We start from the raw sequence: 15385 nt of genomic DNA on the forward strand, positions 1-15385 counted from the left end.
TATCAACAGTGACTTTGGAAGGTTCTAGAATATGCTTACAAGAGTAATGCTAGGAAGACAATGGCCACTGTCCATGTCCAATTGTAAGGACCGGGCCAGATGACACCAGTAGGTTCCCCAGGACTGACTACTTGCCAGTCCTATGGTCACTGGAAATCCCATAGGTATGAAGTACTTGAGCCTCCCATCACAGAAGACTCTGGGGAAATATGGTAGGCAGGGAGTTTAAACATCTCTGACTCAAGTGTGTATCCCTCCAGTTGACACCGAATTGACCTCTTGCCTCTGAGAGCAGCGCAGTGCCTGGCCGAGGAATTCTTCATGCCCAGATCCCTCCATAATCCCAACCTCAAGCTAGCTCCATCTTCCAGGGACATTAGATTCTGATGGATCAGGAACACTCAGAGGCATCCAAGTATCAGATGGGCTTTGTTTGCCTGGCTGCACTGGTTTCCTGGATATACAGAGAGGGTGAAGGGGCAGACAAGAGTTTATGCTACAAAGAAGGGAGTTTATGTGGCGGTAGCCTGCTGGGTGTGACTCTCTCAAAGGGCTAGGAGGATGTTCTCTTTTGGGCCATAAAGAACAAGGGTCTGGAGTCTATCCTTGTGATCAGAACCCAGAATGAGAACTCTAGGACACCTCTATGAGATTCCAGCACTGGGAGAGGCCAGGCTCAGGCCAAAGCTTGTCAGTGCCCCCAGGACGACAGCCATGCCCCAGGTATTGTCACATGCTGTGTACTACCTGTGTGACATGCTCCTATCAATGATGCTGGAACATGCAGTTGATCTTCTCCTGGACCTCACGGTAGGAAGGATGAATGTTAAAGATTGGGGCCTTGGTGACCATTACAAAGTGAGGAGGTTTAGTGTAGCAAGGGGGGATAAGAACAGAATGCAGTCAAATGCTTTGGTTTTTCAGAACACTAGGGATGGCATGCTGCAGGAGCTCAACCATGCTGTATGATGGGAGTCCACACGAACGTTGTTTCAAAGGCCTTGTGGACACGATGTTCTCAATGAGGGGAGCCTTCTGCTTTCTATAAATCCTCTGCAAGTGGTACAGACACTTGCCACCAGCCAACCAGCACACACACACACACACACCCAACAGCAAGTCTGGTCTCAAGGAAGGAAACTGGTGTGTGTGTGTGTGTGGCCCAGTGACAGGTGAGGATGAGCCTGAGAGGAACATAGCAAGGGTGCTGGCTTATCAGATCTTTATTTCCTCCCAGGGAACCTACCCTTGTATTCAGGTCAGGCAGTGTTCCATTCCAGCTTGTGACTCAGGTACTGCCATTGCAGGCTGATGTATTTGGGATGAATTAGCAGCTCCCTGAGGGAAGACCTAAGGCTTCTTTCCAGGTACAAAAATTAAAGCCTTTGCCAAACACTGCACCCAAGTGAACTGGGCTACATCACACCATATAGACACCCCTCTGTACTGTGATTGGACAGAGTTACACCAGGCAGGTATGTCTCTGGAATCACAGCCTTGGCCTGAATGGAAAATAGCTTTGAAATCAGGGACCCAGGGACATGAGCTTGGGGTAGGAATGTCACCCCCAAACTCAGCCAACCAGTGATCATTTCGAGGCTGGGTTTAGCTTCCCTGCCCAGCTGTGAGAAGCTGCCAATGTTTATTTTCAATCTAATGAAAGACTGGGTTAATTTACATTCAGAAAATTAATAGTATTTACACGAGCATGAGTGTTTCCCTCTTCTCATTGTTTTTGTCGTAACCTTTCAGGTGAAGTCGGCGTCATTCACAAATGAAACCAAACTGAAATTTTCTAACCCGAACAAAGCAAACATCCCAGCTTCTTTACCCAGGGTAACACATTAAGCCAGCATCCTTCCTTACTGTCCCCAATGTCTGATTTGTGAATTTCTCTTGTTAAAGTTTGTAGCAACCTCAAGGCAGAAATCTGCAGCTCCGAATGGGCATCCCCAGTGGAGGCCAGCAGCTGGCGCTTTGCTTGCTGTTCAGCACACACTGGGCAAATCCTTCTCACAGCTATTTAGTTCCCTAAGTTGGACTTTTGTGTGTTTGCATTTTCATCGTAATTTTGCTGCCATGCAGCCCTGAACACAGGGTTGCATATCTGTGATATATCTTCAGCTCAACAAGACATCTGATGGGAGCATGTTTGGGGAGGTTTGTGCAGGCTGAGCTATGAGGCTGATGTGAGTTCAATGGTGAGGAACCTACAGTTTATGTTAAGTATGGTGTTTAGGGCTATAGCTACAACTCAGTTGGTAGAGTGCTTGCCCAACATCCAGGAAGCTCTGGGTTCTATCCCTGGTACCATATGATATGCTGTGTGGTGATGCATGCCTGTGATTTTAGCTCTCTGGACATAGAGGAAAGAAGAAGGTCAAGGTTATCCTCAGCTATGTCGAGTTTAAGGCTATCCTGAGATAAGACCCTGGTGGAGGTTAGACAAGAATGGGGAAGAGGAAAGAAAAGAAATGGTGTCAAGGGAGAAACACACATGTGCTAAGAACGCCAAGCAGAGTAGCTTTTAGCTCTTATGTGGGAGACGACATCCATCATCCTCCTGCCATGGCCCCACTTCAGGGCAGAGGAGTGAACACTATGCGAGGCAGCATCTTTGACATCATGAACCATCTGGGGTTTGGGGAAGAAGCCACAGGGCACAGATGCTGGACTCAGGCTGAGTCAGGATGCCTGAGGACGTGGGGAGCCTGGAGCTGTGTCTCCAGAGCTAAGGGTCTCCATATGACAGCTGACACAGATCGGATTTACCATGTGCCTGCTCTGCTCCTTTCTAGGACCAAGGGGATGTGAGGGAGGGTTGAGAAGGAACTGAGGAGGAGAGGTGGCAATAGTGGCTCTTGGAGTCTGGCTTTGGGGGTGCTGTGCTGGTAAAGATCTTACAGGAGTCACTGGAAGACATTGGAAGAGTCCAAACACAGGATCCAACCAGGGCCAGGCTGATGTTCCGACAGCATCTCTCCCCAACCCAAGAGCAGCTCTGACATCCTTCCCGAACTATTGCAGCCTGGCCCTGCCCCTGGGGCATAACCACAGATACAATAAATAATGGAAAAATTATAAACTTTATTTATATATTTCACAGTGGAAACTCAGAACAGACATAAAGCAGGAAACAATCAACCAAGAGCACAGAGAGGGAGAGCTGAGGAGGGGACATGTTCTCACACTTCAAGGTGCTTACACATTTAGTATGGCATTGCATCCAGAAAGTCCCTGGGTGTTGCTCCAAGGGGAACCATCATGGAGTAGATAGCCCTCCCCTGGATAGGAGTCCCTTCACAGAAAAGATGGAGTCCCAGTTGTGACCCATCCACTGCCTTCTGGATAACTGGGCAGAGGAAAGGAGGCAGAGGCTCACCAGAGGTAAGACACTAATACTTCATATTTGATAGTTCCGGGATGGTCTTCCTGGTGAAAACCCAGGGATAGAATAAAACACAGGACAGTGACTTCCTTTTTTTTCATCTCTGTCCTTACACTAAGGACTTCCAGTCCCATCCCCATTCTACAGAACAACCTCACCATCTGGAAGAGGTCTGAGGCACAATCACACAGTTCAAATGGAGGTTAACTCTAGCCATCTATCTGGGCTAGTGTTCCAGGAGCAGCGAGGTAGTAAGAGGAGAAACATGACCCAGAAGCAAGGTGAGTGGAATCGTGTGTCCCTGATTTTGATATACCTCATCCTCCGGGTGTCTAGGTGAACTATACGGGCTCCATCAGGTACCAGGCCTTGCCTGTCGCCAAGGTTCTGAGAGGCTGAGAAAACTGTGGAGAGCCGAGAACCAGACTGAACCACACCATCCGGGGCTCACCCAAGGGGAACATGGTGACATTAGCTTCTTGCTCTGAAGGCTCTCGGCCTGGCAAAGGCTACGTCACCCTTGGAGGTGGCTGTCATGTCAACATGCAGGAGCGCAAGCCCTTTGCTCCAAGCTGTGTTCACTCTGGCTGCTAATGAAATCATTATAGTACGACCAGCCCAAACTGCACAGCAGAGGCAGGCCACAGGTGACAGGTAGTTCTCTTTTAAAGGTGTCTGTCCCAGGGCCCAAGGCCCTGTCTGGCCTCCCTATTCTTTCTTGGGCCATCAGGCTACTCAGAGATCACAATCCTTGCTCATCCAAAAGAGATCTGAGAATAAACCAAAAAGGAGGCCTATCAAGACGGTGCCACCCTCCTTGGCATCTGGCCCTTTGTGCCCAAGCCCAGCAGGATCCCTTCTGGATGGGAGCCACAGAAGTGACCTGGGGTGGGGCACTGGAGCCCGCATAGGACCAGGGAGCACAGTCAAACAAGTCACTGTTTAATAAAGTGAAAGGCCCTTTGAATCATCTCAAAAGGTACATTGTACACAGGAGTTAAAAATCAGCCCCTGGGTTTTCTTGCGGAAGGGTGCCGAAGACAAAAGAAGTCAGGGACAAAGGCCACGTGGGTGGATTAGCTGTTCGCCTGTGCAGACAGGAAGAAGAGATGAAGTTACTCGCCTAACACAGACAAAGCTGCCTTTTTCCCCCGTGGTGATGTGAGAAACCCAGAGTCTGAGCACAGCCCTCACAGACTTCTGCAGGTCGAGCTCAGGTCACAGGGGCAGAAAGCGCATGGGTCTCTGCCCAGAAGCCTTGCTTGGCTCAGGACACGCTCTACCAAGAGATGTCGTGTGTGGGGTCCGCCGTTCTCACCTGTGCTTTCCCCTCCCACTCAGCACTGGCCTTCCTCAACGTCATGCTGAGTGGCCTTTGGGCTTAAGAATACCTGCTGGTCAGCTCCCTACATTCTCTAGCCTCCTCTTTGTGCCTCCCAAGCACAGTCTGGCTTCTCTGTTTCCACTTCTGTCTCTGCCAGGAGAGGGTTTCTCATGGAACAATGTGACACCCTGAGCCCAGGTGTCACTTGCATTGACATGGTCAGGCCTCATGACAATGCCCTAGTCTTGGTCCCCCTTTATCAGGCAGATACTAGGAGATATTCTCTTTCTCTAGAAACCCCTCCTATGAGTTTGTATCTAAGGAGACCATCATTCTGATCCCTGGGATGGAAGGGCCTGGGGCTCTAACCGTGTGTGAATGAGCCAGGAGGGCCGACTCACAGGAACCCCTTGGCTTCTTCCATGCTGTGCCAACTCCCCTGGTCCCACGTTGGGGACTTGAGATCTCTAGCCACCCATCTTCCTCCAAACATGAAGGCTGCCCTAAAGCTCCCCCCAAGAGACCCCTCTGAGGAAGAGTGCCATTCTGACTATGCCCTCACCCAGCTATGTGAGTAGATGAGGACTGGATGGGTGCCTGGCTCTGCTGACCGTTCACTAGAATGGGAGCCAAGAAGGTCCTGTGAGTCCAGCTCTGCTATCAGCAACAGCAGGGAGGTCAGTGAGGTTGATATGCCCCCTCCCCAATCACCACCACCACTACCCCCAGCCACCGCCAGAGGTGAGCAGGCACCATAGTCTCAGGGATCTAGAGGGAGTGGGAAACCAGAGGGATGGGGGGAGGGGAGCTCTGGAACAGAGGGGTGAAAGGTGATCCAAGGAGCAAGCAGTTCAGGATATGAAAGTGTCTGCTTCCTGCCATGGTGCACTCTTCCCAGACCTGTGACTTGAGCTCAAGGAGATAGACACCCCAGGAAGCAGGACGTTACCTTCATTTGCTGGTAGATCCAGTCTGTAAATACTGTCACGTTCCCGTACACTCCAGGTCTTAACTCCTTGGCACAGCCAGAGCCCCAGCTCGTGTCCCCAATCAGCCACCAGATGTCATTCTTCAAAGTAACCAGCGGCCCTCCACTGTCTCCCTGGGGAACACAGCAAGTTACTGAGAAGAGAAAGGCACACGACAGCGCCCTGGCCACTACACACCACGCAGAGAGGACAAGGTCTCTGGATATGAAAGGGGGTGTGGGTCTGTCTCCTCGGCACGAGGCAATGGTCATAGAGACATAATCCAAAAGACGAAGTTGGTCCAGGCCAGCTAGCTGTTACCAAGCGCATGGTAGAACACACGTTAACTACACCAACACTTGTGCAAACAAAAGTATCTCTTGAGACCAAAGTATGCTAAGCACTGGCTTCTGCCAGAGGCATAAACACTGCTAGTGGCCATCTTTCCCCACAGCTCTCCCAGCTGGCCCTGTGCCCCAGGGAGGTACCTCTTACCCCTTAAGGGCCCCATGTCTCACAGGGTTCAATGGGAACTACACACTCCAGGGTTGAATAAAATCTCAAAATTACCTGGCAAGAGTCCACAGTGCCATTCAGGAAGCCGGCACAGATCATGGCTGGTGTGATAAGGTTGTTGTATATGTATTTATTGTTACATTTGGAGGACTCGATCAGGAATACCTTGGCAGCATTCAGCACGTCTGAGGTCTTCCCTAACAACAGAGGTGTCAGCCAGCATGTCTTGTGGGCATCTTCCTCAAGAAGCCTGCGTTCTATGTAGACAATTTCATCCCTCTCTTCCTTCCTCCCTCCCTCCCTCTAACAGTTAACATTGATTGACAGGATCTAGAATCACCCGGGAGACTAACCTCTGAGCCTGTCTATGAGGGAGTTTCTAGAGCAGCTAAATCAAGTAGGGAAAATGCCCTAAAGATGGGTGGCACCATTGTATGGGCTGGATTCCAGGCTGAATAAAAAGGAGAACGTGGGCTAAGCCTCAGCATTCATCTCTCCCTTTCTGCATCTTGACTATATATAGGTGACCCAACGCCTTGAGTTCCCTCAGTATGGACTGCATCTACAAACTGCGGGCAATACACCCTTCTCCCCTTTGGTTACTTTCGTCGAGTATTTTGTCACAGGAATGAGAAAGTCCTCCCTCAGTCCAGCCCAATGCCAAGCCTTTCCCTATGTGCTAAGTAGGGTTAATCTGATGTCTTCTGTTAATCAAACAGGGAAAAGTGAGTCACATAACTTGGGTAGATTGCCCAAAGCCATTAGCCACTGAATAACAGAACTGAAATTCAAATGAACAGGTCCCGCTGTGGAAATCAGCGTCCTATCCTGGGTGGCCCAAAGCCTCACCTTTCTCATAGGTGGCCCCCCACCCTGAAATCCAGCACTCCTGGGCTGGATCCAGCATCATGCCTGGGTTCGGTAGACACACTGGCTTCACTACATCTGTTTAAAGAAGAATAGTGGGTGAGTTATCCAGGTCTAAGGGCCTCTGTGAGTCTCCACTGACTGTCCTATGTCGTGCCCCTGCACGAAACCTTGTTCCCGCCCTGGCAGGCCTGCTTTCTGACAGTTCCTATGGTCATTTGCTATTACATCTAGAATTAAGTGCTGACCCTGTTTCTAAAACACAGCACACAGGCTCTGAGTGACAGAGGAGGGAAGGACTGGCGACGGCCATTGCTCAGAAGCTGACACCTTTGCCCCAAAGCCACACCATCTCTCTAGAATCTGCTACTTTGCGTGTGAGTTGGTCCCCCAGCTTGAATACAAGCACCTCAGAAGAGAAGTCTGTCATCTGTAGATTCTAGAAACGCCCATGCTCTTGCAGAGACTAGAAAAGGGGTAATAAGCTAAGGAAGAGATTGGGGATGTAGCCCCATTAGCAGAGTGCTTGCCTAGTGTACACAAAAGCCCTGGGGTCCATTCCCAGCACCTCATAAAACCAGGAATGGTGGCACATGCATGTAATCCCTGCACTCAGGTGGGGAAAGCAAGAGGACCAGAAACTCAAGGCCGTACACGGCTACTTAGAAGGACCAGCTTAAGCTACATGAGAAATTGTCCCCCACCCCCCAAAATACACTGTATACTTTTAGATTCATTCTTTGAGATTTTAACAAAGTATATGCTTAAAAAACAAAATAGAGCCTAGCAATGGTGACACATGCCTTTAATCTCAGCATTTGGAAGGCAGAGGCAAATGGATCTCTGTGAGTTCAAGACCAGCTTTATCTACAAAGTGAGTTCTGGGACAGCCAGAAAAACCAAAAATAAATGATTGATTGAATGAATGAATAAATAAATAAATAAATAAGGAAATAGTTTACAGACTATTTTTAATGAACAAACTTATCAAAGTTCTTTTTAAAATACATTAGTTCCATTTCTGTGATTCTTAAGTGTTTACAAAATATTGGTGAGAAAACACATTTAAAAAAAAAACTAAGGGTCTACATTTCAATTTTAAAGTATCCTGCTTTCAGAACATATTTGTTTAAAAAAGAAAAAAAAAAGCAGTTCTCTTGGGAGAGATGGCTCAGTGGTTAGGAGCACTGCCTGCTCTCTCAGAAGACCCATGTTTGATTTCCAGCACTCACGTGGAGGCTCACAACTGTCCCAGGGAATTTGATACCCACCCTCTTCTGGCCTCTGTGGGCCCCAGGCACACAGTGGTGCACAGACATACAAGCAGGCCAGACACCCATCACATAAGAGTTTAAAAAATAATTTAAACATTTTTAAAAGCAGATCTTCACAAATTATTAGCCAGATAATGGCCTCAGCAGGAGAGGATGTTGTCCCATAGGAACAGTAAGCAGTGTTTGAAGCTGGCTCTGACCCAAACAACTAGAGGGTGTTGCTGCCCTCTAGTGGAACGAGCCTCACATACCATTAAAAGTCAGAGGCGTCTGCAGTTTCATGAGAGCGATGTCGTTATTCTTGGTCCTGGAGTCGTAATTTGGATGGGAAATCACTTTTGCCACCTGGTGTCTTTTTTCGTAGTACATGCTATACTGATTCAAAATCCCCGCGAATGCCGTCCAGTACCTCGGTTTGTTGAGGGGTCTGGGAGACAGGGGAACAGCATCCAGAAACTCAGGACCACAGATATGAGGTGCTCCCTCCGCATCTTTAAAACACATAAGCTGGGGTCTGGAGTGAGATGAGTACCCCAAGCCACAGAGTACAACGGTGTGACAGGGTGCTCCCCACTTCCCTCCCACCTCCTACAGCTCCCTGCTGCTGAACAGGTCTCTGAGGATTCTGCTACTCCTCCCATCCTCTTCACCTGGCCGCAGTAGGGCCGACACCATTCTGTGAGACTTAAAATTCCATTTCTGACAAGACTGTCTCACGAATCTCTATATGCCAGAGCATTTACTGACACACTGCGGGTGCTTACTACGTGTCTACTGATGGACATACTTGGAGTCTGATACCAGTCACGCTCTTCCTTGCATCTGGGATTTTCTTTGGGAGTTTAGAAGAGCTTGAACTACCAGAGGGACCTCAGAATCTGGGATGTAAGAGGAAGAGATGGCTGTTCCCTAACTATGAGCATCCCTATCCTAGGCTGGGATGCAGCAGCAGACAGGAGGGACCACATGCACGTTTGTCTAGTGAGTGGATGAGACTGTACACCTGCAGGGCATATGTTCCCCACCCAGCAGCACTCACCCCATTATACACACATAGCAGCTGCCATACAGCTTGCTGTGGGTCCCCTGGTGGTAGAGCCACACTCTAAACCTAGGAGTCTTGGCCATGTGACTCCACCCTGCCATCCCAGGCCTCATAGAATATAAACATACTCTTCCACACAGTGAGCGGCTGTCACAATCCAGTCGGGGGTGATGATGGAGCCTCCACAGACATGGGTGTCTTGGACGTGCAGGCTGACCTGCCAGGGCCAGTCTCCTGGTGAGGCATTCGATCCACCCACAATCCTGCTCTGGCGACTCACTGAGCGGACCCCACACTCTGAGGGTGACAAGCAGATGCTAGGTATTAGTCAACAGGAGATACCAGGGGCAGCATACAGCCAATCAATCATATGTACTCAACTCAGCTGCCTTTCTTTGGCTTCCCCAGGCAACAGGGCTGATGGAAGGTGGCTGTCTCTGCCTCTCTTTCCCTATTTTTAGGAGTCTGAATAAGCAAGTGGGGTGGGAAGGATCCAAGGGGCCACTTATTTCCTGGTTGGAGCACAGGCTAATCCTTATGGTACCCAGTTCCACCAGTCTCCGATAGGCATGACTGGGCAGGTCCTTGGTAACAGGCTCCTCGGGGAGGCCGATACAGTCAGGGTCCTCCCAGACTTCTGGGCAAAGAAAAGGGTGGTAGATGAGGCCAGGAGTCAGTGAGGAGATGAGTGAGGGCTTCAGCCTGTGCTAAAAAGGGGAGATGAGAAGAGGTGAGGTCATGTGAGTGGCTGTGTGAGGAGATAAGAAAAGGATAATGGGGTGAATGAAGGCTGAGCACCTCTCAAGAAGTAAGAAACAGGTTATCTGATGACCAGTTGACTGGGAGAGGAAATCTACTCCAGAGTTAGCAGCCCATGCTGGCTTGAAGCAGGGGTGGAGGGTGAGGGGACAAGGGACAACTCTAGAACTTCACAGGTGTGGGGTAAGTTCTCAACAGAGAGAAATCAAGGTAATATGAGAAGTGGATGTTGGAGACTACGTGATGTCCTGGAAGGGCCCCATGCCAGTGGTTGCTATGGGGTGCTAGCTGAGCAGACCTGGTACATCTCAGCACAGTGTGGGGCAGGGCTTCTGGACGTACCCTCTAAGTGCCACCTGAACCTCGTTGTGAGTTAGTGGGAGCACCTGTGAGGCTCCTGATGTACAACACCAACTGGGGACCTTATGGAGACTCAGAGCTTCTTTGCTGAAAGGTGAGTTTCAACAGGCCTAGGCTAACTATCCATAGTTACCCAGTGTGGGGGGGTTCATGGGTAGTTGACACACACGGGGAGGGGGTGGGGGGGGCTAATTAGCTACCATACGAGCTATCAAGGAAAGGTAGAGTCAGGCTTTCTCCTTAGGAACCCCAGAAGCTATGTGCCCCAGGGCAAGAATGAATGATACTGCTCTGGCTTTGCCCTGGGCCAGGTCACTGCTGCAAAGGCTCCAGGTTCACAAACAGCTCATCCCTCCACTTCATGGAGAAGGAGCCACCAGGGCTCCCCACTCATGGTAGCACTTAAAAACAAGGCCTGCCAGAGTCCAGTCATCACCTGCACTCATAGACACCACAACGCAGCAACATTCCAAAACAGAGATCTGAGTGTAAGTAAGAGGACTCCAGGGACATCTGGAGCCTCCCCTCACCATATCCCAAGACCCAAGGACATTTTCCCAAAGCCAAAGACTGGATCCTACTCAGAAGCATAGAGAAGTGCCGTTGGGAAGTACTCACGTATACATTGCAAGGAAACCACCATGCGGGATGAACAGGAATCACTGGAAAGAAAGGACTCTGGTTACCACACCCAGGAATGAGACACTGAGGTCCTCTCCTAGTGTTGCCTCCTGTCCACCACTAATGGCCCTACTTCTGTGACTAGACCTACATAGGGATAGTGGCAAAGAATGGATACAGTCAGAGTACCATGCTCAGATCCCATCATGTTTAACTTCCCAAACATGATGTCCGTTAGGGCCACTTGGACAGTCTCTCATGCATAAGCCCACTCCACTGTCACCCAAACACACACTGGATGGGGGCCTTTCCAAATCCCCAAATAAAGAGTGCCATCACCTGCCCTGGCTAACTTGTGCTCCAAGGTAACCAGGGTACCAAGTAGAGAGCCTCAAGAAGGGAACATTGGAAAGAGGGCATTTCTGCATCCAATGACTTCACTGAAGCCTTGACTCTGAATACACACCACGGGCACTTTGTATGCACACACAGTCAGGCCATATGCACCAACGACTGCCCCTGCAAATGCCTCTCTGCAAGTTCTAGACTTGTGTGTGTAAGGAGCTGTAGAATGTTACTGCAACGCCCCATTTCTGTGTATAAAATATACAAGTTTAATTACAGAATGCAGAACTTTTAGTATTTTCCTACCATTCCTCCTGTGTATGTAAATTCACATTTTTTAGGTTTTATTGTGCTACACAAACAAACTTATTCTTATCATTTGTATGCAAATTTGTTTTAATCTGTAATAGTAGCAAAATCATATGTATACATTAGCATTAGTAGTGCTTGAAGACAGATTTGTTTATGATTTGTTATCAGTAAACATTTGATTTGTTTATCTATCTTATAGTTCTATGCTGTAGGACTTGTGTACCCTGTCTCTTGTATTTTAAATAAATGCTGATTGGCCAGTAGCCAGGCAGGAAGTAGAGGTGGGCAGCAAGAATATTCGGGGAAGAGGAAATAGTCTGCAGTTGTCACTCAGACATAGAGAAAGCAAGATGTGACTGCCTCGCTGAAAAAGGTACCACGCCACATGGCTAACACAGACAAGAATTATGGGCTAATATAAGTTAAAAGAGTTAATAAGAAGCCTGAGCTACTAGGCCAATCAATTTATAATTAATGTAGACCTCTGTGTGATTTCTTTGAGATTAAATGGCTATGGGACCTGGTGGGACAGAAATCTCGGTCAAGAAATGGTGTGCCAACGTGGGGCTGAACAAACCCACTTAAAAGCCTGCAAGAGCTTGGGAAGTTACTCTAGATAGAAAATAATAAAGTACAGCTTCTTGATAGCAGCACTTTCTCGGGTGGGCTCTGCTTGCTAGAGGCAAGTGCTCTCATTTAAGAGAGGCTTCTGAACACAGCTTTTAGCTTCAAAACCTTGCAGCTCTTTTAAGAGGTCCTGCCATGAAACACTTAAATGGTGCTGATGAAAAGCTGACTGCATAGTTGGTGGGGTGTCAGGGGCCTTGAAACGCCATAGAGTTGTGGCAATAAACATGGCTCTGACCAGTACCTCTGCCATGAGGCTAGACTTTCAGGGAAAAAAAAAACTAAGGAATAGGCTGGATCCAGCCATCAAAGCCATTGTTTAATCCAAGCCATATCACTTAGCCTTAAAGACTCGTGTGGTCAGAAAAAGAGTAAAAAACAGTAAACCTTGGCCAACAGTCCTATATACCTGGGACACATAAAATTTTCTCAGGTGTAAAGGAGTCACAATTTAAGGAACCCAATACTAGACAATAGCTTTCCTGCCAGCCACCTCTGGAAGTGTGAAGGCCCTCACTGGTGAGCTGAGTTTACCCCTCCCTGCTATGCTCCCTTCTGCAACAGCAGCCTATACCTCCTCTCTCCTCCCTTCTGCACTTGCCAGCTAGGCAAAATCCTAGGCCAGAGTCCTTGCAGAAGACAAAGAGCCATTCAATTCACATAAAACCCTTGTCGCCTATGCTAAGCCCTGCTGTCTGGACGGTACATCTGGTCGGACACTGCTCTCTAGCCTGGTCAGCCCTGCCACATTCTCAGGGACAGCCAGCCTAAGGCAGAATATCCTGACTGGTAGTCACCAGGAAGGCAAGCAACTCAGTAGAGGTAAAGTGAGTGATTAGTTCTCCAGCCCTGACATGTAGTTCCTGACAGCTGGCCCTAGAAGCACCTGAGCTACCTAGAGATGAGCAATGAGACCCTGGGAAGTCTCTGCACAAAGAAGACATCATGGGTCCCCAACATCAAAAGCACCTGGAGAAGAGCAATGACCCTGTAAACATATGCACAAATGACAACTGTCTACATCCCCCTCCAAACTCCCAGCAGCTCAGCCATCAGCCCTATGATCTGTGGCTTGGGCACAACAAATGTTTATTGAACTAGAAACTTGCACCAGGGCCCAGAACATCACCCCATGTTATCCTCTCACTGCCAGCCATGGGCTGAAGTCAAGGGCCAGAAAATCTCTTGGACTCCTAGTGCCCAAAGTGCCATACAGTTCTTCTCTCTGAGCTGATGCCAGAAATAAGTCCCAAAATCTATGTTCTGGGTACTGAGAGAGCAGAGACTTGAGGTAACTGTAATGTGAAATTGTCTCTGGATGGAGGAGTCTCTGTGACAGAATCCTGGTGGCCTCATGGAAAAGGAGAGAGGCCATACAGAGCTTAGTGTTGCTGCCATGGTGAGATGTGACCCTGGGACCCTGCTAGAGTCATGTCACGCTATAAGTGACTTGAATCTCTAAAAGCATGAGTCAACAAAAACAAAAATAAAACCCTTTTCTCTACAAAGGAACAAAAAGCTAACTAACATAAACCCAGCACAGTAGACATACCTCTTCTCCCAGTGCATGGAGAATAACAAACAAACAACCAACCACAAAAGTCCGGCAGACAGTAGAGATCAAAACCAAGATGGAAAATTGGCATGTAGGTCCCAGATAGTTGCTAGAATTAAGCCAAGGTTGCTGTGCAGGTCCTGTCTCTAACTCCACCAGTGTGAAGCTTATCCACCACCGCCACCCAGAATACACTCTATAGGAATCGACTCAGAACGGCAGCATCTGTGGGATCTCCTCTTCCTCCTCAAATTCTGCAAATCAGAGGAGCCCTCCGTACCTGTAGTAGAGCTTTTTATAAAGGTCGATGTTGCCCGCGCTTATGTTCAGCTTCATAAAGCTTCTTGTCCCGCCGATGTCTTGTATTCCTTGACTATGATAAAAATTGTCCCTGGAGATGACAGAAAATCTTACTGAAAATGACATTTTAGGCATATGAGCTCACAGAGTATGCCCCATATCACAAAGCCACCCTGGGATCATGGCTACAATAGAAGGAACACCTGGATGCTCCAGAAAACAAAACCCAAGTTCAGATTCATCCATGCTGTGTGAAAGCCATTGTGTGAACTCCAGAAACCTTGACTTGTAAAGTCAGAGTCTTCCATCAACTGTGTTTCAGACACAGAGTAAGCCAGGACAACGGGCTGCTAAGGATGCCCAATTACACACCGTCTAATAAAATGCACAGTTGTTAGTCTGCCTTGTTATAAAATCCCCACTGGTTCTGGACCTGGAGGTGTCTCTGTGTACACAAGATATATGTATGTATGTGGAGACCAGAGTCAACCCTGAGTATCTCCCTCAATTGCTCTCCACCTTGTGTTTATTATTATTATTATTATTATTATTATTATTATTATTATTATTATTATTATGTGTGTCTGCCTGCACATATGTCTGTGCATCAAACATAAGCCTAGTGCTCTTAGAGGCCAGGTGAGGGCACTGGGTCCCCTGGAACTGGAGTTACAGATGGTTGTGAACCCCTATGTGGGTTCTGGGGACTGAACTCAGACTCTCTGGAAGGGGAGCCAGTGCTCTTAACTGCTGAGGCAGCTTTCTGGCCTCTTCTACCTTGTGTTTTGAGCTTGACTCTCCTACAGGACCTGGACATCATCAATTCAGCTAGGCTGGCTGACCAGCAAGCCCCAGAGATCCTCCCATCTCTGCCTCTCCATCACTGAGATTACAGTTTGCCTTCATGCGAGCTTTTATGTGGGCGCTGCGGATCAACCTGAGGTCCACATGCTTTTGTGGTGAGTACTTTACCCACTGAGCCGTCTCCCCAGCCCCAAATGGTGGCATTTTGAAGTGTCTCGTTAGCCGAGATGTCAACTTTTCATTTCAAATAGCAATTCACCTTTGAGAACTGGCAAATAGAATGCCCTAGTGTGTATAGGATCTCACAACTGCCCCATGGA

At 48.5% G+C, this 15385-nt stretch overlaps 1 protein-coding gene across 3 annotated transcripts in view; it reads right to left on the bottom strand.

Moving 5' to 3' along the window:
- Nucleotides 1–3067: 3067 nt before the first annotated feature.
- Tmprss2 (transmembrane serine protease 2) overlaps nucleotides 3068–15385 on the bottom strand; it is a 41123-nt gene continuing 28805 nt past the window's right edge. For 2 of the 3 annotated variants that reach the window (XM_050162033.1, XM_050162034.1), the window contains exons 7-14: nucleotides 14242–14352; nucleotides 11120–11163; nucleotides 9511–9679; nucleotides 8589–8764; nucleotides 7046–7141; nucleotides 6251–6393; nucleotides 5662–5814; nucleotides 3068–4476 (exon numbers count right to left, since the gene is read on the bottom strand). In XM_050162033.1, coding sequence (XP_050017990.1) covers nucleotides 4465–4476; nucleotides 5662–5814; nucleotides 6251–6393; nucleotides 7046–7141; nucleotides 8589–8764; nucleotides 9511–9679; nucleotides 11120–11163; nucleotides 14242–14352 — 904 coding nt within the window. In that variant the 3' untranslated portion in view covers nucleotides 3068–4464. The remainder of the gene's footprint in view (nucleotides 4477–5661; nucleotides 5815–6250; nucleotides 6394–7045; nucleotides 7142–8588; nucleotides 8765–9510; nucleotides 9680–11119; nucleotides 11164–14241; nucleotides 14353–15385) is intronic. The other variant, XM_050162035.1, reaches the window with a different exon arrangement.

Source organism: Alexandromys fortis, unplaced genomic scaffold (assembly GCF_014885135.2).
Source record: "Alexandromys fortis isolate MF-2015 unplaced genomic scaffold, M_Fortis_MF-2015_v1.1 scaffold_128, whole genome shotgun sequence".
Taxonomy (NCBI): Eukaryota; Metazoa; Chordata; class Mammalia; order Rodentia; family Cricetidae; genus Alexandromys; species Alexandromys fortis.